The sequence below is a fragment of the Natator depressus genome, chromosome 1 (genome assembly GCF_965152275.1).
Source record: "Natator depressus isolate rNatDep1 chromosome 1, rNatDep2.hap1, whole genome shotgun sequence".
NCBI classification, from domain to species: domain Eukaryota; kingdom Metazoa; phylum Chordata; order Testudines; family Cheloniidae; genus Natator; species Natator depressus.
Genome location: NC_134234.1, coordinates 98,554,342 through 98,581,395, shown reverse-complemented (window position 1 = coordinate 98,581,395; position 27,054 = coordinate 98,554,342). Strand labels below are relative to the sequence as shown.

Here is a 27,054-nt window from a genome sequence, read left to right as displayed (position 1 = left end):
AACTACACAGCCACGTTGGTAGTGAAGACATACCCTAAGTATTTATTTTTTGGATGCACCAAACGTTTCATACCCCTGACAAAGCCCATTACAAGAAACTAAGTTAAAAAGAGGTCTCTAAGTTCTTGACAGATTAGCATTATATGTTAATTTTTAGGTCAACACTGTATAAGTGTTTACAATATTTTTTTCTATATCATACTGTTTGCAGAGGATCTTCCATGAAACTTGTTAGTGACATTCTTTGCATAGCATTCTGTCCTCTCAATAGCTGAAATGACCAGGCACATACTGGTATACAAGAGATGTGAGCAGGATTCTGTATTTTCATAGTAATTACAAGCAATGGTACTGAGAAATACCTATTTTGATCTTGTAGAGTAAAAAAGTAGCCTCTAATGTGTATTCTACACTGACACAAGTTCAACAATCCAGAAAGATGTACCTGAAGCCAAGCTAGAAACAGGATTTTTTCCCCTTCGATTCTGATGATAAAACGTATATCCAACTCACAAGGAGATACTACACCAAATCTGTGATTCCGTTATTAATGATGTTGGAAGCAATCCAACTTCATACTACAAACTTTCCAAAATTTTCCAATAACTATACATGCCATATCAATAGATATATTTGTAGATATGTGTATTTTTGTCACTACTGGGTCCCCCTCAAACTATTCAGTAGCCACTGAGAAGGGACACAGGAGGAGGAACAACTCAAAGTTGTATTACTTCCAGTCTGGTTTTTTTGCACAGAAACCTAAGAGTTTTGCAGGGAATGGTGGTGCAGAGAGGAATATCCTCCCCCTGCTCCATCTCAAGTATGAAGAGCTCCAATCAAATAATATCCAGACAGAGCAAAAAGAGGAAGAAACAGAATTGCATAGGTAGCACTACCACATGAAAAGAGGGAAATTTGTGTGTGAAGTGCACCTGTGCTTGTAGCTCTTTGGGGGCTGACCTGACTCAGAGTGAGAAATTTCCCTTAGAAGGGACCCAGCTCATCCCTTTTGCTTGGTAACTTGCACGTGTATATCATTAGTCATCATTTAGTTGACTGGACTCATTTGGTTTTGTACTTGATCTTTAACTTGTAAAAGAGAACTTATTGGCCTAAACAAAATATATGAGAACTTGACAACTATTCACAAATGAAGCAGAGTACATTTTGATGCTTGATAAGAGCAGAATTTCAACAAGAGCCAGATTTCAAAATCACACTATGTTCAGGCATTTGGGTGCCTAATTTGTCTTTTTAATTAACACAATGGGCACTCAAGTGCAGAAACTGTGTGCAAATGATCAGTTACACATCTAACTGGCTGCAATTAATGCATACTCAAATACGTGACATTTTGCATGTGCAAGTCTGCATGCACAGTTCTGAAATCTGGCCCAAATTAACTAGTCAATTACACAAAATCAAGAGTAGTACTATTGTGACAAAAACATAAATATATAGTTTGCCAAATCAAATATTAAATACCTTGCAGAAATATACACACAGATGTTATAAAATGTTTTTGCAGTGTTAAATGTGAAATATGAACCACTGTAAATGCAGACTTTACATTTAACGTAATAAAATTTTACTCTCAACTGTTTTCTGAGCTGCAAAATTACCACTTTTCTCTCGCTCTCTCTTTTTTTTTTTTTTTTTTTTTTTTAAGTAAAAAGGAAGCAACTGCCTATATTTAGAGGAGTGATGGTTATGTTATGCAAGAGACATCTGGAATACAAGAGATGTATTTGTTTTCTGAATTACAACACTGATCTTATGATCAGTCCTTCAGCCGATGACACAGGCAAAGCATGTCTCGCATAAGTATTATGGACTGAAAAATATCAATTTGTACTAATGACTTGTTTCATAGCTATAAACCAGGTGTTGACTTAAAATGATACGAAAAGCTAAATGATATTTTGAAGCATTTATTCTAACAGTGAAAGTTCAGTGTCATGCCTAACAAAATTTTGAGGACATACAAAGTTTAAAAGAAGAATCTCAGTGTCTCACTTCTGGGAGCACAGGATGATCATAAAAAAGCATCTTGATTGCAATGTAAACTGTATCATCATTTAAAAGTGTTGCAATGTTAACAGCTAAGGTGAAGAGGATAGCAGAGGGGCAGACTTCACACCTCACCCAGCTAAAGTGGGGAAAGTTATTTCACACCTTTCTTACCGCTCCTGTATGGTGACAAACGGTTGTTTTATACACATTCTACAAGGGTGGCAAAGCATGAAATTACATCATCACAATGAAAAGGCTAGAGAACTGAACGTTAAAATGAAAGCCTACAGTCTGTTAAAAACAGATAATAAAATACGTGGGTGAATAAAGTATATAAACAATACTTTATTAGAATTAACATTTCTACTGTATTGTGAATATTAATCATGATGTGTCTAAAGCTACACACATTGCACTAAAATGATACTCTGAGAAAATGATGCCAACCTGCAAATTTTAGCCAAGATAGTCTGGTTACTCTTTATAAAGAAGACACTTCTATTGTCAATCTGCCTTTAGAATCAGTCTAGCTAGTGTCCTGGTACTTCTGAATTTAATACTAGAATTTTTATTTCCATTACTGTTCATAATTTGCTGCTGCTCAGAAACTGGATAATTTGCATGAATATGATTAGTAAAAATAAAAAACCTCCACACTTTTACAATAAGATACAAGGTTATTTTTAGAGCATCGGTAGGTTGGAACATAAATTTATCAAAGTGTTCAAAAACATCACACACCATTTTTGAAATAGTAATACTTACCAGTCCACTTACGGCTACAATCCAGATGTAGGAACCAGAGGTTACGAGCTGGAAGATATAAGAGTAATGATTTTAATATGGGTATTAATATTTACACAGATGTTGTTGTCTGATTTACTATCCCCTAGTATTATGGTAGGACTTGTGTCTATCTCCTCAAAAAGAAAAGGAGTACTTGTGGCATCTTAGAGACTAACAAATTTATTTGAGCATAAGCTTTCGTGAGCTACAGCTCACTTCATCAGATGCATCCACTGAATGCATCTGATGAAGTGAGCTGTAGCTCACGAAAGCTTATGCTCAAATAAATTGGTTAGTCTCTAAGGTGCCACAAGTACTCCTTTTCTTTTTGTGGACACAGACTAACACGGCTGCTACTCTGAAACCTATCTCCTCAAATTAAACAGTCAGACTCATCCATTTTTGCATAAATTCAGTTCCATAATAGCAGTGGCACACTCCAGAACTAAAAGAGATGGAAAAAGCAGGTGGGATCTGTCAGCTGTTCTTTTCCCACAATACTATGCATTTTATTTTCATTTAGCATTATTAAGTTCAACATAATGCTTTACAGGAAGTCCGTTTATAAGCTACAGAGCAAAACAAGTTTGAAAGACATGTTTAAACAAAGGAAGTGACTCAGCAGCTCAGAGGGACTGGGAAAGGAGTCCCAAATAGAGGAGGCAGCATAAGTTAAAGGAGCAACTCTTAATTGTGTAGTCATGGAGTTGGCCCAGAGTGGAAGTCAAGTTTTAAGAACTGAAGTTACTCTACCCCAGTGGGAAGTTTGTGGATATGAAATCATAGCGTTAGGTTCGAGTGAGTCCATAAGAGAACTGCATAGGACAATAGAGGGGATCCATTATTTGAATTAAGGTATAGATATTTAGTCACCTGGAGAAGGTCAGCCTCAGTGCAAGGAAAGGGCTGAAAACCAGACTGAAATTGGTAAAGAAGGTTCTCTCTTCTGCCTCCATCAAAACCATATGAAAAAGGCATCTCCTCACGGAGTCCTTTCCTATCTTAATCACTGGCTTTTGCTTTCTTACCTTAGCTTCCTAACAAATAGGTCACTGCTGCTGCCAACCGCTCTGACTTCACTCGAACTTTCCCTGTTGCATTCACAAGTGCTACTGCCACACAAAGAGTGTGGAGCACTCATTTACCCTTTCTTCACTCGTGAATTATGATCTCATCTCAAGTCACCCTTTTTGCAGACAGATTCTGGAGAAAGTGGCCTCGTTCTGGATACCTCTCACAGAACAAACAGATAAGGTTTCAGAGGGATCAAGGCAGAATGAGGTGCTTGAGCACAATGCAGAAAAACCCTCCAAGTGCTCAAGGACATACAGGAGGGAGGAAGGGTTGTTAGAGAAGTGGACATGAGTCAGTATTCTGAAACTGGCCTATTCATCCCAAAACACACTTAACCATGTTTTATACATTTACTGGTACTTTCCATTGGTAGTTTGAGATATTTTTGAGTCTTCAAGAATGTGTATAAATAGGCATAGTTTCTTATAAATGTGCAAGTCTCCTGTTACATAAATCACCCATTCATTTTTAGAACTTTTTGTGGCTACTAAGGTATTCGGTAGATGAACAAATATTTTCTCATTAATTTTCCTCCTTACGCTTTTTATATTATGATCCACATAAGTTTAATGTCAGATTCTTATTGACAAGTTACCAATTTTATTTGTCAGATGGTAATGCTGAAAATGTATGAAATGTATGAAAATAAAATGTATGAAATGTATGAAAATAAAATATAGCTATCAAAATCGTTAATCAACCAGATTCTTGCTGCCGTCAAACACTCGCAGAATCTTGCTGTGAAGTTACATTAAAGTTATTATATATATATATATTCTTTCCTGCTTCACATGGCAGGAAACAAGGAAATAAGAAAAATTCAGTTAATGTCACATCAATACAGTGGTTGAGCTATCAGTATTTTTGTTAAAGTAAAAAAGATTAATCAAAATAAGAGATTTCATAACTTGGACTTTACACCTTTTTGTGGGGAACGACAGACATAGAAGTTAATGAAATAGCAGTAATCTTGCATACTGGCTCATCTCATCCTGCTACAGTAGGTCACTGGCATTTAGAAATCCCTACTGTACATATTTGTCCTCCTTGTTTTACGTGGTTTTATAAGGCCTGAGGGCCCAGATTATTTGAGGTATTTAGGCGTTGATATGTTCAGTTTTGCAATGCCTAACTGATTTAGGAGACAATCACATTGTCTGGGCCATGCTGGAAGAAACACAGGAGCCAATGAATGTAGTTCAATTAGGCAGCAAATTTATTTATGTAAAATATCTGGGAATAGCCAACAATAAATTGTAGTGTGTAAGTCATCATTATTTCTTTAATCATTTCCATGTGTTTGAGAGGGCTGCTGTCAGACCTCCTTTCCAACCTGGGCCCGGCTATCCTCCCCTTGTATGAGGATTAAGGGGGCAGGAAAAAGAGGGGGATTGGCCCACTCTGATTCTATGGTTAGGAGGGTAGGTGTTGCCAACCCAATCCCAGTCAGAGAAGTCTTCTCTGGAACTCCCTGGAGTACAAAGCCCTCCCTCTCTGGTCACCTGGAAGGGCAGTGCCCACCTCCCCACCTGGTCCAGCCACTTCCTGATCTCTCCAGGTAAACCATTCCCTTCCTCCATCTCTACCACCAATTGCAGAGGGGAGCCCTTCGAAGGGCAACAACCCCTTTTCTTCTAGCCAACTGAACAAAGGACCCACCACATACACTTGCAGTGGACACATTTTCAAAAGTTATTTAGGCATTTAGGAACCTAAATCGCATTGACTGTCAAAGGGATTTTGGCTCCTAAGAACCTAAAACCCTTTTTAAAATGAGATTTAAGCTCCTAAATCAGTTAGGCTTTGCAATGCTGAGCGCAGCAACACCTAAATACCTTTAAAATGTGGGCCTAAGATGAAATGTATGGGTGGAAATATTACAAAATTAGCTAGAGGGCATGCAAAATTATAAACTGCTTCAATGAAAGGTGAACAAAGAAGCACATACTGTACCTGTAAACCCAGTATATAGACCAATGTCTTGTTTGTGATGGGAAATTGGCCTAATATTTGTGTCACTTGCATCCTTGGAATGGAGCAAAAAAATGGTACAAACAGAGCAAATACAGGACCCAAGCTGTGAAAGAAAAAAAATATATATATAACATAGACAGTAATTAGAAATGATTTCAAAAGGTCTCAATTAACAAATTAATTCCAAATAACTTAATACCTATCTTAATTTCTTAAATACATTATGCAATTGACATTTTTGTATGTTATTTTCCCCAAAATTTAGTTGGGCTTTTTATACTGTCATTCTTTTTTGTTTGTTTGTTTGTTTTCCTTATTTGTCAAACTAGCAACAAGGACATTTTATTTGGAAAAATACACACTTTGCCGTAAAGATATTATATACATTTTGAGGACTGATCTTGCTCATATTGCCATTATTCATGTAGCACCCAAAGTGTAATACATGCTTTACAGACAAAGATACAGACAAGGTCCTGCCCTAAAAAAAGACAGTCAAAATAGATAAATGATAAGGGACGGAGTGATGGAGGCATCAGCAAATAATTGAACATCTTCCACAGCATGGGAGAGGCAGAAGCAAAGGAAACCACACACCTTCCCATGTGTAGGGTGGGGAGGGGGAAAGAGAGACAAAAATTTCACTCAGTTCACCCACAGGGGGCACAGGCAGAACTTTTATATAGATCACCAACAGGAAGGAAAATAACAAAACCTTACTCCAGGACAAAGATGCTTTTTTGCTCCAAACAGGTGAGTGGCAAGTAAAGAGTTATATGGCACAAGAGAGAGAGGAGAACAGTGCATTCTACAGGGCTGCCCTGTTATCCATAACTCAAAGTGCCTACAGAGTCTGTAAACCCTAAAAGGCAAATCTCGGAGAAATATTCCTGACTACCCAGCTTTGCTGCTTCATGTTGCCAAGCACTCTGTGGAGTGTGGAAGCTCTTAAAGATAACCTGATCCCCACTTCCCAAAACTTAGTAAACATTTCAAATATAGAAAGAAAATCTACACAAATTACCTGACTAAAACTTCATTATGCTGAAGTTAAGGTTGAAAATACAGATCTGTATCTTAAGGGTAAAAAGAAACTTTAAAAAAATGTAGTTAAAATAACCAGCAGCAATTAGAAACTCAGGATTTTTAGAGTTAAGGTGCATCTTGTAGGAAACAAGCTTTGGAACTGTGGAATTTAGATACACAGATAATAGCAGTTCTTTACAAGTCATTCTATTGTCTATACTTTTAAAATTCATTAATAAAATAATAAATACAACTGTGTTAAATAAGTAGACAGGAATACTCACAGGCTTGCTGAATTATAATCAAAGCTCCTATTTCCACAGACCCTCCCAAAGAGAACTCTCATGGAACACAATGGAAGTTCTATAAGCAGAGCAGCAGCATGGTCAGGACCAAATAATTTGCTGACATGCTCACTCCACTTTCATTTCACTGATTGGGTTAATAATGGTGGAAATGTACTTATGAGTTAAACTACTATGAACAACCAACACAGAAGATTCAATATATATGGTCGAAATACAATTTTCATGCTGCTCAAAGAATTGTGGCTATGAATATTTCCTTTGGTTTATGCTCTACCAGCTAAAGACCTCCCTTTCATCCTCTCTGGAGGTTTCAGTTCTTTAGTTTGGTTATGGGGGATAAAAGGCAATTTTTAACATCTTCTATTTTATGCATATGACAAAAATACATGACATAAAATTCTAACTGAAGGAGAGATGCTGAACAAAATACATTGATCAGTTTTACACATTTTCCCTCACATATAAAGAAAAGATATCCATATAAACATAATATACAACATCCTAACAGAAATCTGAATTGTTTAAGTTGTAAGAATTCAAAAGCAGGGCTAAAAGGTATAATATGTATAAAGACTCATTCTACATGACTGATTGCATAACTTCCATTGGATCCAATGTACCCTGCAGCATATCAGGTATAAGAAAGAAGAGAAAAATAAAGAAGAGTCCTTCTCTCTCTCAAGACCACTCCCTGCCAATAGTGCATGAAAATTGTTTTGTCTTATCACTGTCAGAGAAAAGAGTAGTTTGGATACCTAATTTAGGAATATAGGCTCAAGAATGGAAGCAACAGTTCCCTTCTCCAAAATGTCTTTCTTCAATACAAAAATATCATATGGAAATAAATTGTGTAGCTTCACCCACACTTGAGAATAAGCGTATCCTGTACCCTTGAAAAATTACTTCTCTGCTTCACCCTAAGAATAACAAAATACCTTTGTAAGGCAGTAACTAAAAGGAACAATCCAAATGGACATATCCTGCAAATCAGAATCTATGCACCCTCACACCTTTATTAACGTGAGTGATAAGATTTTTAATGATACTTCATAAATCCAGTGTCTACTTTAAGCTTCTGAAAAGACCTTCTGCAGAAACATTATGTATGTAAAGGTATGGGAAAGACATTTTCCAGTTCTGGATAGAAGGTCTAGAAACTTCATTTATTTATTAGCTTTCAATACAACTATGTAAAGTTTTATTTTCAAAATATACAGATTTTTATTATTCTTTGTTGTACTTTAACACTGTTTCTGGAGTGTCAGCCTTATTTAACTCTGCTACCTTGCACTTCTGCAGTAAAATTTATTCGCTCTTTATATCCTGTTACGGGGCAAGGCCAGATGGCTATGGAAAAGTAGTGGGAGAGAGATATATTAGCTCCAGGCTAAACAAATCCCTGGTATCAGGATAAGTGAAATGGAAGCTGCTCCAGGTCAATTAAGACACCTGGGGCTAATTAAGAACTTTCCAGAAGGCAGGGAGGCTAGGTTGATTGGGACACCTGAAGCCAATCAGGGGCTGGCTGAAACTAGTTAAAAGCCTTCCAGTTAGTCAGGTGGGTGTGCATGTCAGGAGCTGTGGGAGGAAGCTGTGCTGTTGGAGAGGCTGAGTAGTACACACCATATCAGGCACAAGGAAGGAGGCCCTGAGGTAAGGGTGAAGTGGAGCTTGAGGAAGTGAGGGCTGCTGTGGGAGAAGTAGCGCAGGGAATTGTACATGTTATCTTCCTAAAAGGTCAGCTACTACAGCTGATACTATTAGGGTTCCTGGGCTGGAGCCCGGAGTAGAGGGTGGGCCTGGGCTCCCCCCTCACCTTTGCCCCCTGATTAATTGCTGAGACTGGGAGACAACAGAGACTGTGCAAGGAAGGATAACTTCTCCTCACCTCCCTTGCTGGCTTATGATGAAAATGGCTCAGTAGACTGTGACCCTTGTCTCTAGAGAGAGAAGGATTACGTGGAGGGTCACAGTGAGCCTCTGAGGCTAGCAAAATCTGCCAGGAAACGTGGGACCCACGGAAGCAAGGACAGAGCTTTGTCACAATCCTTATAATAAACTATATCAAATCACACAATACATAAAAGAAACTAGAATGTGTTATACAAACTTACTTTAAAAATTACAGTACAGTCTTGATTTAAGTTTCAATAGTATCTACAAAATAAGACAACCTGGAAGAAAATCAGTTTACTTATTTTAAAGTTATGAATGCATAAAGTTGACAGTCTGCAAATTTGAGGCTGTTCAACAAATCTAAGATGCTGTAATTTAGAATAATCAGAACAACATAAGACTGGTCATACTAGGCCAGGCTAATGGTCCATCTAGCCTAGTATCCTGTCTTCTGACAGTGGCCAATGTCAGGTGCTTCAAAGGGAATGAACAGAACAGGGCAATTAACCAAGCGATCTGTCCCCTTGTCATCTAATACCAGCATCTGGCAGTCAGAAGCTTAGGGACACCCAGAGCATGGGGTTACATCCCTGATCATACTGATAGTCATTGATGGACCTATAAACATATCTATTTCTTTTTTGAACCCAGTTATAGTTTGGGCCTTCATAGCATCTTCTGGCAATGAGTTCTATAAGGTTGACTGTGTGTGGTATAAAGAAGTACTTCCTTAGGTTTGTTTCAAACTCGATGCCTATTAATTTCATTGGGTGACCCCTGGTTTCATGGAGGGGTAAATAACACTTCCTTATTCATTTTCTCCACACCATTCATGATTTTATAGCCCTTTATCATATTCTCCCTTAGTTATCTCTTTTCCAAGCTGAATAGTCCGAGACTTTTTAATCTTTCCTCAGATGAAAGTTGTTCCATATCCTTAATCATTTTTTGTTACCCTTCTCTTTTCTATCTCTAATATATCTTTTTTAAATGGGGCAACCAGAACAGCACACAGTATTCAAGGTGTGGGCGTACCAGGGATTTATATAGTAGAATTATTTTCTGTGTTATTTATTCTTTCCTCATCATTCCTAACATTCTGTTAGCTTCGAATGTCATTCCAGATTGAGCTGAGTTTTCAGAGAATTATCCACAACTCCAAGATTTCTTGAGTGTTAACACCTAAATTAGACTCCATCGTTTTGTATGTATTGTTGGGATTATGTTTTCCAATATGCATTACTTTTCATTTATCATCTGCCATTTTGTTGCTCACTCATTCAGTTTTGTGAGATCCCTCTGTAATTCTTCTGAGTCTGCTTTGCCCTTAACTATCTTGAATTATTTTGTATCATCTGCAGACTTTGACACCTAACTGTTTACCCCTTTTTCCAGATCATTTATGACTATGTTGAACAATACTGGTCCCAGTACAAAGCTTTATGGGACACTATTTACCACTCTACATTGTGAAAACTGACCATTTATTCCTACCATTTGATTCCAGTCTTTCAACCTGCTACTGGTCAATGAGAGGACCTTCCGTCTTATCCCATGATTACTTACTTTGCTTAAGAGCTTTTGGTGAGCGTCCTTGTCAAAAGACTTCGAAAGTCCAAGTACACCATGTCCATTAGATCACCTTTGTCCACATATTTGTTGACCCCCTCAAAGAATTCTAATAGATTGGTAAGGCATGAGTTCCCTTACAAAAGCTGTGTTGACTCTTCCACAACAAATTGTGTTCATCTATGTGTCTAGTAATTCTGTTCTTTACCATAGTTTCAACCAATTTGCCTAGTACTAAAATTAGGCTTACCGGCCTGTAATTGCCAGGATCACGTCTGGAGCCTTTTTTAAAAATTGTCATCTCATTTGCTATCCTCCAGTCATCTGGTACAGAGACTGATTTAAGTGATAGGTTACATACCACAGTCAGAAGTTCTCCAATTTCATATTTGAGCTCCTTCAGAACTCTTGGGTGAATACCATCTGCTCCTGGTGACGTATTACTATTCAATTTATCAGTTTGTTCCAAAACTTCCTCTTCTGACACCTCAATCTGGGACAGTTCCTTAAATTTGCCACCTAAACAGAATGACTCAGGTGTGGGAATCTCCCTCACATCCTCTGCAGTGAAGATTGATGCAAAGAGTTCATTTAGCTTCTTTACAATTGCCTCATCTTCCTTTCCTTTAGAAACTTAATTGTTCAGGGGCCCCACTGATTGTTTGGCAAGCTCCCTGTTTCTGATCTACTTAAAAAAAATTGCTGTTAGTTTTTGAGTCTTTTGCTCATTGCTCTTCAAATTCTTTTCTGGCTTGCCTAATTATATTTTACGTTTGACTTGCCAGAGTTTATGCTCTTTTCTATTTTTCTTAGTAGAATCTGACTTCCAATTTCTAAAGCATGCCTTTGTGCTCTAACCACCTCTTTTACTCTGTTAGTTATGGTGGCATTTTTTTGGTCTCCTATGCTTTTTTAATTTGGGGTATACATTTAATTTAAGCCACTAATATAGTGTTTTTAAAAAGTTTCCATGCAGCTTGCAGGCATTTCACTCTTGCGACTGTTCCTTTTAATTTCCATTTAACTAGCCTCATTTTTCTGCAGTTCCCCTTTCTGAAATTAAATGCTGCTATGGTATTTTTCCCCCAACAAGGATGTTAAATTTAATCATATTATGGTAACTATTACAAAGCAGTTCAGCTACATTCACCTCTTGGACTAGATCCTGTGTTCTATTTAGGATTAAATAAAGAATTGCCTTTCCCCTTGTGGGTTCCAGGATTAATGGTTTCTAGAAACTTTATCTCTGCATCCTGTTTTAAGGGGACATGTACCCAGTCAATACGTGGATAGTTGAAATCCCTTTTATTAATTATTATTATTATTATTGAGTTTTTTATTTTTAAAGCCTCTCTAATCTCCCTGAGCATTTTGCAGTCACTGTCACCATCCTGGTCAGTTGGTCGGTCGTATATCGTTACTGCTATATTCTTATTATGAGAGCATGGAATTGCTATCCATAGAGATTCTATGGTACAGTTCGATTTATTTAAGATTTTTATTATATTTGACTCTGTTTTCTTTCACATATTATGCCATTCCCCCACAAGCACAACTTACTTTGACATTCCTATACATTTTGTACCCAACTGATTGTCATCATTACACCAAGCTTCTGTGATGCCTATTATATCAATATCCTCATTTAATACCAGGCACTGAAGTTCACCCATTTTAGTATTTAGACTTCTAGCATTTGTAAGCAAACATTTATAAAATGTGTCACTTTTTAATTGACTGCTTTCATGTGGTGTAATTGAATGGGATTCTTTTTCATTTGACTATTTTTCTTCAGGTCCTACGTGTACTTTATCAACTTCTATCCTCTCCTCTTTACTAGGATATAGAGAATCCCTGTTAATAGATCCTCCCCTATAGGAGTGTCTGTCCAAACCCAGTGCTCCTCTGTACCTGTCAGCTTTTTCCAAAAAAAAAAAAAACCCAAAAACCCACATACCTTTCCATTTTGCCAACTTTTTCTTTAAATTTCACATCTTATTATCTAAGGAATCCATAATCACAGCAAGGTAATGGAGTATACATGCATACATCCATCATAAAATTGCATGCAAAAGTAGTATTATCAGAACAGTGATCATATATAACATCCAAATGTTCCCTGACCTGTGAGATTATAATTCCCTGTATTTTGAACAAATAACTTCACAGTTTGCCAAAACTGTAGTGTACTTTTCAGGTTTTATTCCTTCTGTACTAAATAATGACTCAAAACACACACACGCTTTACTATTAAGACTACACTTAAGAAGGGAAATTACAGAAAGGAATTTCCCATGACCACTACTGCATTTTAACGCAGATAATAAAACATTAAAAGTTTCCTTAAAGGTTAATATCCACTGCAAATTGCAACAAAGAAACAGAAAATGTCATCTCAAGATCAGGCCAGTGACACATCTAATCCAATATCCTGTGTCTGACCATGGCCAGATTCCAGATAACTGAGAGGATGATGCAAGAAACATGAAAACAGACAATCAATTATTGGTGACAGCAATCAATCAGCAACTAGTTTATGCCCTGAAAGATTTGGGATGATGCCCCTTAAAAATCATAATTAACGTAACTGCAGATGAGATGCTCTCCTTGTCCGGATGTCTCTTTATTTTTTTAATATTACTAAAATGTTGGTCTGAATATCTTGAGGCACTGAGTTCCACAGGCTAATTATCCATTGTGTAAAAAATATTTCCTCTTATCAGTTTTAACTTTGCTTCTTTCCAATCTCATTTGCCATGCTCATGGTTTTTATACTAGAGCTTCTGATTTACTTTCTTAACACCATCATTATGTTCTGTACTTTTATCATGCCCAGTTTTATTCATTTCTAACTCCATTCTGTAACACTAGTTCTATGTCAGATTAATTCCACTGAAACTCAGTGGAGTTTCCTCAACCTAATCCAGCGCAACAGAGTAGAATCAACCCTCCCGCACTCGACTGTTCAATTCCTTTTAACAGACACAATAGTTAATATCAATCTATTAGAAGATCTACAGCAAACTCGGTTGGTTTTTTTTAAACTTTTGCCCCAACAGCAAAAGTAGTTGCACACAATACCATAACTGACTAGTCATTTTACCTCAATATTTCTTCACTCTAGCTGCAATCGGCATTTAGCAAACAACTATTGCATGGTCTGTTTTTTGCTTAAGTAATACATGTTTACGTTAAATAGAGAGGATGATCTTCACAGCAATATGAGATTGAAAAGGCTTATTCACTCATCTCATTAACAATGATGGATTGGTTCCTACATTTTTGACTGCCTTGGCCAGTTCCATTTCAAATGTTCAAAACACATTTGTTACAGAATTTCACTGGGAGACGACTCCCTGTTGTTGGAACTTCTGATATTTACTCAAACTTTATTTTATTTAGTTTATAAAATTTCAATACATACCTCCTACTTACACCCATTTGGACTTTACATGGGTTCTGAATAATTTCAGTTTCTCAGAGGAGCAAAATCGTGACATTGTGAACAGCTCAGTACAGATACAGACCAATACAGAAATAGTTTAAACTCTCTCTGAATCAGGGGTATCAAACTCATTTTGTGCAAAGGGACATGTTCTGCACTTTTAATTATGTTATATGGGGCATACATTTAGGACTATACACTCCCATTGATCTACAACTGTTCTTCCAAAGATGTCAATGGGAGTTGAGCACATGAATCAAAGGTTGAATATGGTATTTATATCTGACTAAGGCCTAGATCCTGAAATTTATAACACATAAGTAGATGCCTGTGTCCACTTCAATCCTTACAGGCATAACAATCTACCCACACCTTGTAAATTACAGGACTGAATCTAAAACTTTGAATTAATGTAATTGTTCAATAAGGTATTATCCCAGTCAATATCACTCAGTGGGAAAACATGCTCTCCTTTAGGGCCACTGCTGTTTTTGGCCTTTCCTTCTCCTCCTTCACCATCTTCATTTTCTGTCCCTCCTCTCTTTGTTTCTCTTCTTTCTTCCCTCTACATTTCCTTTTCTGCAGTAATTCCTAAACCCCCTCCCAAGTGGATTCACTCTCAGCCCTTTCCCCATTCTATCCACAAAATGATCAGCTATAAAATTTATGCTGACCTTTCAGGTGTAATCATTAGGATTTAGAGTCAATACCACAATCAGATAAATTGGGAGTTAAGGGGGAGGGTGGGAGAGTGGTTGTGACAATTTCTCAGAGCCAAAATTTCAGACTATCTACAAACTGAGTTTATGTTCTGTTCAGATTTGGAACATTACCTTTGCAGCCATGAGGGTTAGAAACTTACATTTTCAAAAAAGTGAAAGCTTAGAATCTGAATATGAACAGAATAAACTTCGAACATGCCTCACGGATAACATATCCAGCCCACAGACCTACAATGCTGTACATTTACACGGTCATCACAATGCTGTACATTTACACGGTCATCACTTAGACAAGTACATTCAATGCTCTACATTTGTAACCCAATGCTCTACATTTACACGGCCATCATTTAGACAAATACATTCAATTTTGATACCCTCATTGCAAAACAAACATAGCAAAGGTTAGGGAAAAGCAGTATGTTATACATGTTATGTTATTTGTGTTGTATATTTAAAAAAATGGAAAGGAGGGTTTTCATAGCCTAGAAGTTTAAAATGACTCAACCTATTTTGTATGGAACACAGGAAAACAAAACCAAGGATATTCTGTAATGCAGAGGTGTATAAACTATGGGCTGATATAGAAAAGATCAGTCAGGCACTCCTACTTATCCTTTTCTTCAAGAGAAAACGACAATACTCAAAATTTAAAAAAAAATTAAACAGTTGAAAATTAAATACTTTTAAAATTAGCAAACATCAGTGCAAAGTTTGGGGAGAGAGAGATCTGGTTTTACAACCAATAAAGTAAAGATTAGGGAGCTGATCATGCAGAGGTACTTCTGCAAAAATCTCCACTATAGTTAATGGAAGTTTTGTGGGAGTAAAGTTTGCAGAAATAACTCTTAAGTGATTTCACTTGGAATAACCCATTATACTACTGCTATTACTAACTACTACACATTTTTCTTTAGTACATACTGTCTACAGAGTGCCATGCAGAAACATAAGCTAAAACATTCATGCCAATTAAATTTATTTGGGCTTGAGAGCAAGAGCCCTGAGAAAACTGCAGTTAATGCAAAACGCAACACTACGCCTCCTAAGTAACACAAGTTACCAAGAGCAAATCATCTCAATGCTCCGCTGTCTGCTGGCTACCCACAGAGCACAAGGTTAAGCTTAAGGGGTCAGTCCTTACTCTGAAAATGCTAAATAGAATCCAGAAAACCTAAAGACTAGCTCACCCACTGGGATCCTCAGGCTAATGGAACTGTTCCCAGAAGAGTGAAGCTCACCTATACACAAGATAGGAATCACTTGGGAGCTGGCCCCTGACTATATAACTCTTCCTCAAAGGAGAGGACCTGATCTTGGGAGGAAGGATTGCCTTAAAATTATGGCCCTAGACTAGGACTCAGGAGACCTAGGTTCTATTCCTGTCTCTGCCACAAACTCCCTGTGTGACCTTGGGCAAGTCACTTCATAGCTCTGTTCCTCAGTTCTTTCTGCAAAAGGGAGATAATGATACCTGCCTACCTCACAGAGGCACTGTGAGGATAAATTCACTAATACCTGTGAGGTGCTCAAATATTAAAATAATGAAGCCTTTATAAGTCAGTAGATAGACAGAAGTACCAAAACTGCTCAAAATACAAAGTATATTTCTTCGATCTTGCATTCCCGAAGAACACAAACACACTAGCTTACATGCAACCCTCCTACATACAAAACCACCCAAACAAGCAACCTACAATGATGATTTGGAAATTGTCTGTACAGCTTACGAATTCCGTCTGAGCTCTCTGTATGCGTCTTTATCAGACTGCAAACTGGGAGCTGGCTGCCTTCTCCATTGTCTCTATACCTCCAGGTTGGACAGAAATTCCAAGCGGTAGTGGTACAGGGCTGTCAACACAGAAGTTCATTAAATTGGGACCATCTTCTGAATGTTCTAGAGCGGTGAGGAAGATGAGACAGGGAACGTGTGTAGGGGTTATTTTTGTATAGATCTGTGTTTTTTCTCGTGCTATTAAAGAGCAATGGAGGTTTGTGTGCTATATATTACAACCATCACCTGCCACACTGGATCCAGCGGTTGAATTTCCTCACAGCAGCTTAGTGAGTGGACATTCACTTTCTTGTTTCAATGTCCTAACTCTGGAACTGGCAGTCAGATACTCCAGTGACAGGAGTGGCATAATAACAGAAACCAAGTAGTGAAGAACTCCAGCAGTGTCCCTCCACTCCAACAATTACCATACTGTCACATCATGCTAGCTGGGGGGACCCTGGATCAGCTTTCTGTGCGGCCCAAGAAAGTGCATTCTAGTAATCTAATTTATCAAAGATATGCATGATGGTATCAGATCAGGTGTGAGAAAGGGCTGGTGACATTTTCAATGGCAAAAGCAACCTTGAAAAGGACGACAGTTAATATTCCAATTATTTTTACATTATTATTTATCATGCACTGGGACCCACTGTGCTAAGAAGCTGTACAAACACAGGACAAAAAGACAGTCAGCCCTTGCTCAAGTATCACACCCATATTTATACATTTCTGGTGGCATACTAAGTATTTTTACTGCTGGGCACAGAGTGGCGGTATTGCTCTGTCTAGTCACGTGTAATTTGTGTAATTTAAACATTAGTTTCTCTCTCAATTCCTCATAGAAATGAATTCTATTCTATGGTAAAGCATGTAAAGATGCAGCTTAACTCCTCCATCCCTGCCCTTCCCCCACCCCCACAAATTAAAAAAAGATACATTACTCCAAAGCTCTTCTGAATCTGGTGCTGGAACAGAAATACACCACAAGGGCCTTGTCTAATGAGGTGCTGAAAGTCCTAACCAACTACTCAGCTCCATGGATCTGAGGGGGCTCAGCATCACTGAGGAGGCATTCAGTATCTTAAAGGATCAGACCTTTTAGTAATCTACTTCCTAACTATGCCTACTCACTCAGATTTTAAAAACAGGTCACTAAACCAGACCACTAAACACAGCCCAGTTTTTGCAGAACTGATCAGTAGGAGTTTCTGGGGGAAATCCCAGGTAATTCTAGATCCGTCGTAAAAGCAAGTGACAGGATTTTCCATCTGTCATTGATCTTAATAACTTTGTTAGCAAGTAGAAGATTTAACTATTTGAAAAAAAAAAAAACTGTTTACCCAGAAACAAAGCTGACAAGAGCTTACCTTAAAAGTCTGAAACACCTTTCCTTTCATGCCTCCTAATGCATACCAATAAAGCCAATTTTTTGGGATCAGTTTTAATTTTTTACAATTATTTAATTATTTGTGGCACTTTTCACATGTGTATCTTATACCTGTGTTATTTATTATTTGCAAACTTAATGAGAAGGCACAGTCCCTAGAATGACTAGAATGTTTACTACAGTGGTTATCAAACTGCAGGTCGTAACCCAGTACTGGGTCGCAGAATGTAAGGCACTGGGTCGCAGTGGCTCTGGTCAGCACCGCCGACCGGGCCATCAAAAGTCCCATCGACGGTGCTACCTGGCTAGGGCAGGTTAGTCCCTACCTGTTCCGACGCCACGCTGCACCCCGGAAGCAGCCAGCAGTAAGTCCGGCTCCTAGACAAGGGAGCCACAGGGCTCCACACGCTGCCCCTACCCCGAGCACCAGCTCCTGGCCAGTGGGAGCTGGGGAGGGAGGGGGGGAGTTCCTGCAGGCGAGAGCCACCTAGGAGCAGACCTGCTGCTTGCCGCTTCTGGGGTGCAGCGCGGTCCACGATGCCAAGACAGGCAGGAAGCCTGCCTTAGCACCCCCGCTGTGCCGCTGACCGGGAGCCATCCGAGATAAGCCCAAGCCTATGCCCCAATCTTCTGCCCCAGCCCTGAGCCCCCCAAAACCCAGAGCCCCTTCCTGCACCACAAACCTCTCATCCCTGGCCCCACCACAGAGCCTGCACCCCCAGCCCAGAGCCCTGACCCCCTTCTGCACCCCAACCCCTGGCCCCAGCCCAGAGCCCCCTCCCACAGCCTGAACCCCTCATTCCTGGCCCCACCCCACAGCCCTCAACCCCACGCCCTAACCCTCTGCCCCAGTCCTGAGCTCCTCCCACACCCCAAACCCCTCATCCCCAGCTCCTTTGGGTCGCAGGCATCGACAACTTTCTTCAACTGGGTCACCAGAAAAAAAGTTTGAAAACCACTGCTCTACTACATGCAGTGTTGTAGCCGTGTCGGTCCCAGGATATTAGAGAGACAAGGTGGGTGAGTAATATCTTTTACTGGACCAACTTCTGTTGATGAGAGAAGTTTTCAAGATACTCCTTAAGAAGAGCTCTGTGTAGCTTCAAAGCTTGTGTTTTTCACCAACAGAAGTTGGCCCAATAAAGGCTATTTCCTCACCCACCTTGTCTACTCTACTATAGACAGTTTCAAAGAATATCTTTCTAAAATCTGCTATGATATCGAAGCACTGATACTATGAACATGTACCACTGAGAGTACTATTTTTATATAGTACCTATCACCATGTCATTTAGTTGAATAATTTGCAAAACATTTTTAAATAAGCACTGATTCTTAAGTACAGAGCTCTTTGCCACACACAAATTTAAGATGCATTCATTCTTTTGAAAGTAACATGAAAAGTTTTTCTTTCTGGAATTTTTAGTTGGTTAAAGATTCAACTAAGCAAAAATCTTGGTAAAGTCCCTTCTATGGAAGTTAGTGATACATAACTTCTAGGGGCTTTTTGTTTCTAGTTACTCTTTTCTGAATAGATTAATTTAAAAAGAAGCAGAAAGACACCTCAAATAGATAGGTTTTTCACTTCCCTTAAAAACTCAGGTAGCGAATCAACCTCAGAGTACAGAAAAAATAATGCAAGCACAAGGGGGGGAAAAATATCACCACTCCATAAAAGGACAGTCCCACGTAATCACTCTTAAAAACAATAAGCAAAGAGGAAACGTTCATAGTTAAACTACACTGCCATATACAATTGCTGCACAGAGGATCTAAAAAGCCACCGATATGTAAGTACTGAAAAATAATTTGCTGTTTTAATTGAAAAACAACAAACAGTTCCAGGAAGTTAATGTATTCTTGTGTTGTACTGAATTTTTTCATTTGGCTGAATGGATATATTCTTTCTGGGTGGGAGAGAGAAATGTCAACAGGAGAAATTCTATGCCACTAAGACAGTGTATTCAGGCAAGTTACAATAGAGAGACTATGTGTTATTATTTTTAATCCAGGTGCTAATTCATCTTTGGGTCCAGCGATAAACAGGTTGAATTAAAATGTTTTATTTAGAATATAGCCTTTTGAAAAACAAATGCAAAAGTTGACTGCAGCATTAGGATTGACAGTTTTTTGCGAAATAATGTAATTAAAACCATACCAATGTAGAGACTAATGTGGAAGAAAATATTTTTCAGTAATTATTTCAATGTGTCAAACAAAGACTTCATATTTCTAAGTCAAACTTTCTCTCTCTCTCTCTCTGCATAAGTCACTCAATGAACCTGTAAGATACTTTAATAGTTTGAGAGTTTCTGAAACCACACTTGTACTGCGGCAGCAGATAGCTTGTAGTATCACAAATATTTCCATGCTATGAAACAGTCTTTAGGCTATTCTCAGCCCAATGCTTCTCAATCACAACTCTACTCATACGTAAAAACAATATAGCAATGATAATTTGCCGGGGTGCATGTAAGAATTTCTCCATCTTTTGACATAATATTGTCTTTCAAAGCTTTTTCTGTATAATTACTCCTTTTTCCAAAATGCAATTGCTTAAACTTTTTGCCCCAAAATATCTTCATATGCTGAAGTTAATGTAATGTTACCGGCTATTGGATTTTTAAAAATATTCCCTACTTAAATAGACTGATAACTTTTTATACTGCAGTGGAACATAAAAAAATAAAGCTTTTCAAATTAAACAACTCTTAATTCTCATTTAACTTTTCAAACAAAATAAAGACAACCCACAAATCTTTGAGCACATGGACAGCAAAAAGATCAGAAAAGGTGAGCTTTGGTAGCTATATGGATCATTAACCCAACAGTTCATATTGCTAGCACTTGAATCAGCTCCCTTTGAATAGAGAGACTGTAAGCGTCTCGATAATTGTTCTTTAACAGCCAGTCACTACAGTTATGTAGCTTTTAATAAATAAAACAGATTAAACAGACTGCACCAGGACAGATTACACATCAATAATGTATTTATTATAAGGGAGAGTGCTTTCAGTGCTAAAGCACAAGTTGTCATTTGAAATGTTACTTGATTTTAGGAGTGTTATTTTAAATGGTTCAGAGTTTTTCCACTGCTACATTGTTTGGTTCTTTCCTTATTCAGTTTAAAAATTTTAAGCAAGTAAATGAAAGGAGTTTAGTTGTCTCAACATCAGCTTGGTCTAGGCACTAAATCATGCTAACAGCTATAGATGTTACACCAGAGGACTCTCACATTTTTCATAACCCACAAAGACCACATGCAGAGAGAGAAATTCATTAAGTGGACACCTCCTCTCCCATTCAGCCAGACCACACACACTATCCTCCCCTTGTTCACAATCACAGAGCATCACTATGAAAACTACAGCACTTGTTTACATGCAAAAGTAATATTACAGAAGTATTTCATATATTTTCAAAGCTGTCTTAATCCAATATAATCAATGAAAACAAGGAGTGCCAGCACCATGTAACCATCTAGCTCTTTGTGGACCAGCAAATGATCCACCAGTTTGGGAACCTCTGTTACACTATGCAACAGATAAGTTCCTTTCCTATACCTTTAATGCCCACTGTCCCCACTACTACAGGCATCTTTCCTGCAACAACAAAATGGGATGTGTGTATGAGAAACCACTTGGGCTTGTGCTCTCTCTCCCTTACACACACACATGCTCTCTCTCCCCTCTCCTGACAATGCCAGGACGTTTCAGACTTATTCAAATCTTTTATGCACTAGTGGTTTAAAAAGAATACTTGTGGCACCTTAGAGACTAACAAATTTATTTGAGCATGAGCTTTCGTGAGCTACAGCTCACGGCTGCTACTCTGAAACCAATGGTTTAAAAGTTACCTTTGGAAGCTGAAATGAAATTTGTTTCCTTTCCAACATGTTTTTTGCCCATCACTCATTTATCACTCTAGAGTGGCAAATGAATGCTGGGCAGACAAATCTTAAATATTTATTTTAGAGAACAAAAAAAATAAGCTAAGATTTGGATTTTATTTCTAAATATAAAAGTGGAATGGTACATGACCAATAACTAGGCAGTAGACATTAGACGTCCTACTGCACCTTCATTAGCTTGTTGAACAAGCAGTACTTCTGTTCTTCCCCTTTTGTTTACACAAATGTAATTGAAGTTTCAATTACTTTAGAATGCAAAAGACTACTGTCATAAAACATTATCCAATGTACAGTTAAAATCTCCCCAGGAAATAAATATGATAAATTTCCTACAGAAACACCATGGCTATGGACCTGTTTACCATGCCCAGGCAGCAACTTAGGCATCCACTCCTCAGTCATAGAGTTCAGATTTCACTGGATCTAGACATACCACTGTATTCTGGGCACAGCTCAACAGCCCTGAGAAATCTGAAATCAATACGATATATTAAAAACACCACATAAGAAGGCTGAGGTGTTGGAAAGAGGCAGAATGGTCTAGGGCAAGCCTTCCTGCAGCCCCTCAATCTGTTTTGAAACCTCGCACATTTTCAAAGCTGCTGATGCACACCAATCTCTCTCCTAAAACGTTCTCTTGCACTCATTTAGCATGCAATTTTCTAACATTCATAACTTCGTTAAAACTAATATATTTTGATTAGCAAAAATGGCTGATCAAAAAAAGATGTCCGAGGCTAAAATGGGGTGTGAGTGAGTCCCTCTGCCTAGGTCGGGGAAGGAAGGAAGAAAAGAAATCCATCATGTTGACAAAGGTTAAATAAATATACTCAAACCTTTCATATTATTTCTACTCTGTCTTCAATATAGCGCTAAGACTGCCCCCAGATCCCAAAACTTTTCTCAACTTTTCTTGTAGGTCACCCTTGCAAGAAGCAGGCAAATTAGGAAATTTCATAAGGATAAGAGCAATACACTAATTAAAACAAAAAACAAACAAAAATCCCACATCACTACAGTGTCTAATTTTGCTCCATCCTGAAAAAGGTCTCCCGACAAATCTCAAACCACAGATCATTGGAGTCAAGCCAGCAGAGAATTTGGTGGCTGGACACTCTCCCTTCCTCACACCCTCCTTCTATTCTCTTTTTAACCAATTATAAAATAAATTATTATTATTCCTTGCCTTTTTGTTAAAGAAATATCACGTGAGCCATATTAAAGTAAATAAACCAGTCTTATATAGAGAGTAAATAACAATTGCCTTTCCACTCTTACAACGTTTGTTCTCCTCCAAACAATAAAAATTATAAAGACAAAACGATGCATAGATCGCTTCAATTGATGGATAATGTTTTATATGTGGTTGTAGCCATTTATACATGCCATACCCTGGTGAGAAGATAGATAATAGATTCTTTTCATTCATCCATATTATAGCAAAAGGAGAGAACAAAAAGAAAAGGTCATGAAAGCTTATGATCAAATAAATTTGTTAGTGCTACTACTCTAGAACAAAAAGAAAAATTCAGTCAGCTAGGCCAGTATGGGGAAGAAATAGTTGCATCTCTTATATACAGTACAAATGTATACAATCTAAGACCCCAATCCTGCAAATACTTATGCATATATTTAATGTTATGCACATGAACAGTTCCACTGAATTTAATGGGACTACATGCATCTGTATAGTTAATCATTTGCATAAGTGCTTGCAGGATCAGGGATTTTGAATTAAAAACTTCTCAAGGCAGAAGTCATGGCTTTTTTTTTTTTTTTAATATGGAAATAGCACAATGGGGACCTTATCCTGGCCAGGACCTCTGGGTGCTACAACAGAAATATAGAACAAAATATTATATTATCATTTAGTAACAACTGTCTAATTCAATGAAAGAGTGCTAATATTTGAAAAGGGCAAACAGGATGACCTGGGTCATAGGCTGGTGAGTTTGACATCAATCATGGGCAAAATAATGGAAAAGCTGATATGAGATTCAATTAATAATGAATTGAAGGATATTAATATAATTAATGCCAGTCAACGTGGTTTTATGGAATATAGTGTTTGTCAAATAAACTGGATTTCAGTCTGGGATGAATGAAGGTAACTGCACAGATATCATTTACTTAAGCCATGTCTACATTACAGGTGCTACAGCAGCATAGCTATGGCGTTGTAATGTAGATGCTTCCTAGAGTGAAAGGAGGGATTTTTCCATCGCTGTATTCAATTCTTGCACTCTACCACTGACCTAACGCTGCTTATGCTGGGGGTTAGATCTGCTCACACCCCAGAGTGATGTAGCTTTGTCAATCTAAATTTTAAGTGCAGAGCAGGCCATATGCTTATGGAAAGCATCTTAGTACAGCATGGCATTCTAATTAAAATATTCACACTGTACAACATCAATAAAGTGCTCATTAAATAGATTAAAAACTGGCTGACAGATCTCAAAACGCAGCTTTTTAATATCATCAAATGGCGGGTTTTCTAATGAGTTTCTACAGGGATCAGTTCTAGGTCTGATGCTAGTGAACATTTTTACCAATGATCTGGAAATAAATGCAAAATCACTGCTGATGAAATTTACAGATGACACTCATACAGAGCAATGTGGATAATTTGGTAAACTGGACCCAATCAAACAAAATGCATTTTAATACAGACAAATGTAAGTTTATATACCTAGGAACAAGGAATGCAGGCCATGCCTACAGAATAGGGGGCCGTATCCTGGAAAGCACTGATTCTGAAAAGGATTTAGGGCTAATAGTGGACAAGCAACTCAACATGATCTCCCAGTGTGATGTTGTGGCAAAAAGGGTTAATGCAATCCTTAGATGGATAAACAAGGCAATAAGTAGGGAGGTGATTTTATACTGTGTCCAAGTCTGATGTCCATATTTTTAAAATGATATTGAAAAATTGGAGGGGGTGCAGAAAAGAGCCAAAAATGATTTGAGGGCTGCCTTACAGTCACAGACTTAAAAAGCTCAATCTGTTTAGTTTATCAAAGAGAAGACTGAAAGTGACTTGATTATGGTGCATAAATATCTTCATGGGGAGAAAGTAAGGTACTAAGGGCTCTTTAATCTAGGGGAGACCAATGGCTGGAAGTTAAATCCAGACAAATTTAAATTAGAAATAAGGCACACATTTTTAAAGAGCAAGGGAGATTAATCACTGGAACAAAATACTAAACAAAGTTGTGGATTCTCCATCTCCTGAAATCTTCAAACCAAGAGTGGATGCTTTTTGGAAGATATGCTTTAGTCAAACACAAGTTATTGTGATCAATACAAAGATAACTCGTGTAATTCTATGGCCTGTGTTATACATTATTAAATGTTCCTTTCTGGCCTTAAAATCTATTAATCTATGAATCAATGCAATCAAATTATTTGCAGCCCACAATGCACCCGCATATACCCATTCTCATGCATTGTCTCATTCAGACACAACTAAAAATCAAAACAACCATATCACTATAACTTTCTTCACTACACTAGAAAAAGAATGACTTCCAGTAGCATGAAATATCCATTTTGTATTCTAGGAATTGTGACAGTGTGTTCTAAAGTGCTAACTTAATAGTTATGTTTTTCAAACCTCTACATTAAATTAACTTGACGAGAAAAGCATGATAAAAAATTGAGAATTGACAATTCATGCAGGTGTAACACTAACAAACAATTAAAGTTCTATTCACATTTATCAGCCTAATATGCAGAGCAAGGAAGCAAACCATTGATATGTCAAGGGCATCAAAGTGTTTGCTGAAATTCTCTGATACCGTTTTCTTGATACATCTTTCTAAGGTACAACACAGTTTGTAAAACCACAGTTCATCTCTATTATTTTCTTAAAAAATTAACCAGACGGAAGGACTATTTCAACATAGGTGACATGAGGGGGGTCATTTGGTTTAACAATATAATTAAATAAAATCATTCCAGTAGCAGTTTTTGGAGATTGCTTAAAGACATATCGTGACTCATGACAGACAAAGTCACTGGGGTAAATCACCAATTCAGTGCACAATGCCGAATTGAACCAATGGCTCAGTGGGAGCACAATGCAATCATACCAAGGTGTGGGAGTAGGGTGACCAGATGTCCCAATTTTATAGGGACAGTCCCGATATTTGGGGCTTTTTCTTATATAGGCTCCTATTACCCCCCATACTCTGTCCCAATTTTTCATACTTGCTATCTGGGCAGCCTATGTGGGAGTCAAGTCGCTGCTTAATTAGGCTGAGGCTTGGAACACTGAAGAAGTGATCTGCTCCACTTTTAGTCAGGCAAGAACACGTAAAACACTACTGCCCTTTTCTACCACCTAGTGGATTGTGATAGAGGTTTGAGAGAAGGAGTCATGTACTCTAGTCACATAATGAGCTATGCAATAATGATTACTGCCAAGAAACAAACACAGGGCAGCCTGGATATCAAGGAACAGGGAAAGACCACTCTTGGACTAATTAATAATACTCTAGACACCTTCCTCTAGGAAGTAAGTTTCCCCTTAATGGTTGCCAGTCCAGTGTTACCAAGAAAAGGCAAGACCAATCCAGCCAAGATTCTCTCTCTGTACATCTGTGTTTTTATACCAGGCACATCAGCCTGATATCTGAGCAATAACAGACTACTAACAGCTTCAGTTCAGCATAAGAATGCAAGTAATATTACACTGTAACATAGCAGCAGAAGTCACATTTATATTTCAATTTTTATTTTAATAAAGGCTACAGATACAATTTATGAAAGTCTATTCTTGCTTAGAAAAAACAGGTTTCAGAGTAACAGCCGTGTTAGTCTGTATTTGCAAAAAGAAAAGGAGTACTTGTGGCACCTTAGAGACTAACCAATTTATTTGAGCATAAGCTTTCGTGAGCTACAGCTCACTTCATCGGATGCATACTGTGGAAAATACAGAAGATGTTTTTATACACACAAACCATGAAAAAATGGGTGTTTATCACTACAAAAGGTTTTCTCTCCCCCACCCCACTCTCCTGCTGGTAATAGCTTATCTAAAGTGATCACTCTCCTTACAATGTGTGTGATAATCAAGGTGGGCCATTTCCAGCACAAATCCAGGGTTTAACAAGAATGTCTGAGGAACCGGGGGGGAAACAAGGGGAAATAGGTTACCTTGCAT

At 38.0% G+C, this 27,054-nt stretch overlaps 1 protein-coding gene across 1 annotated transcript in view; it reads right to left on the bottom strand.

Annotated features, from left to right (window-relative positions):
- UBAC2 (UBA domain containing 2) overlaps positions 1–27,054 on the bottom strand; it is a 159,132-nt gene that overhangs the window by 48,341 nt on the left and 83,737 nt on the right. Inside the window, exons 5-6 of the mRNA XM_074962994.1 lie at positions 5,830–5,953; positions 2,782–2,829 (exon numbers count right to left, since the gene is read on the bottom strand). Of these exons, the coding sequence (XP_074819095.1) occupies positions 2,782–2,829; positions 5,830–5,953 (172 nt within the window). The remainder of the gene's footprint in view (positions 1–2,781; positions 2,830–5,829; positions 5,954–27,054) is intronic.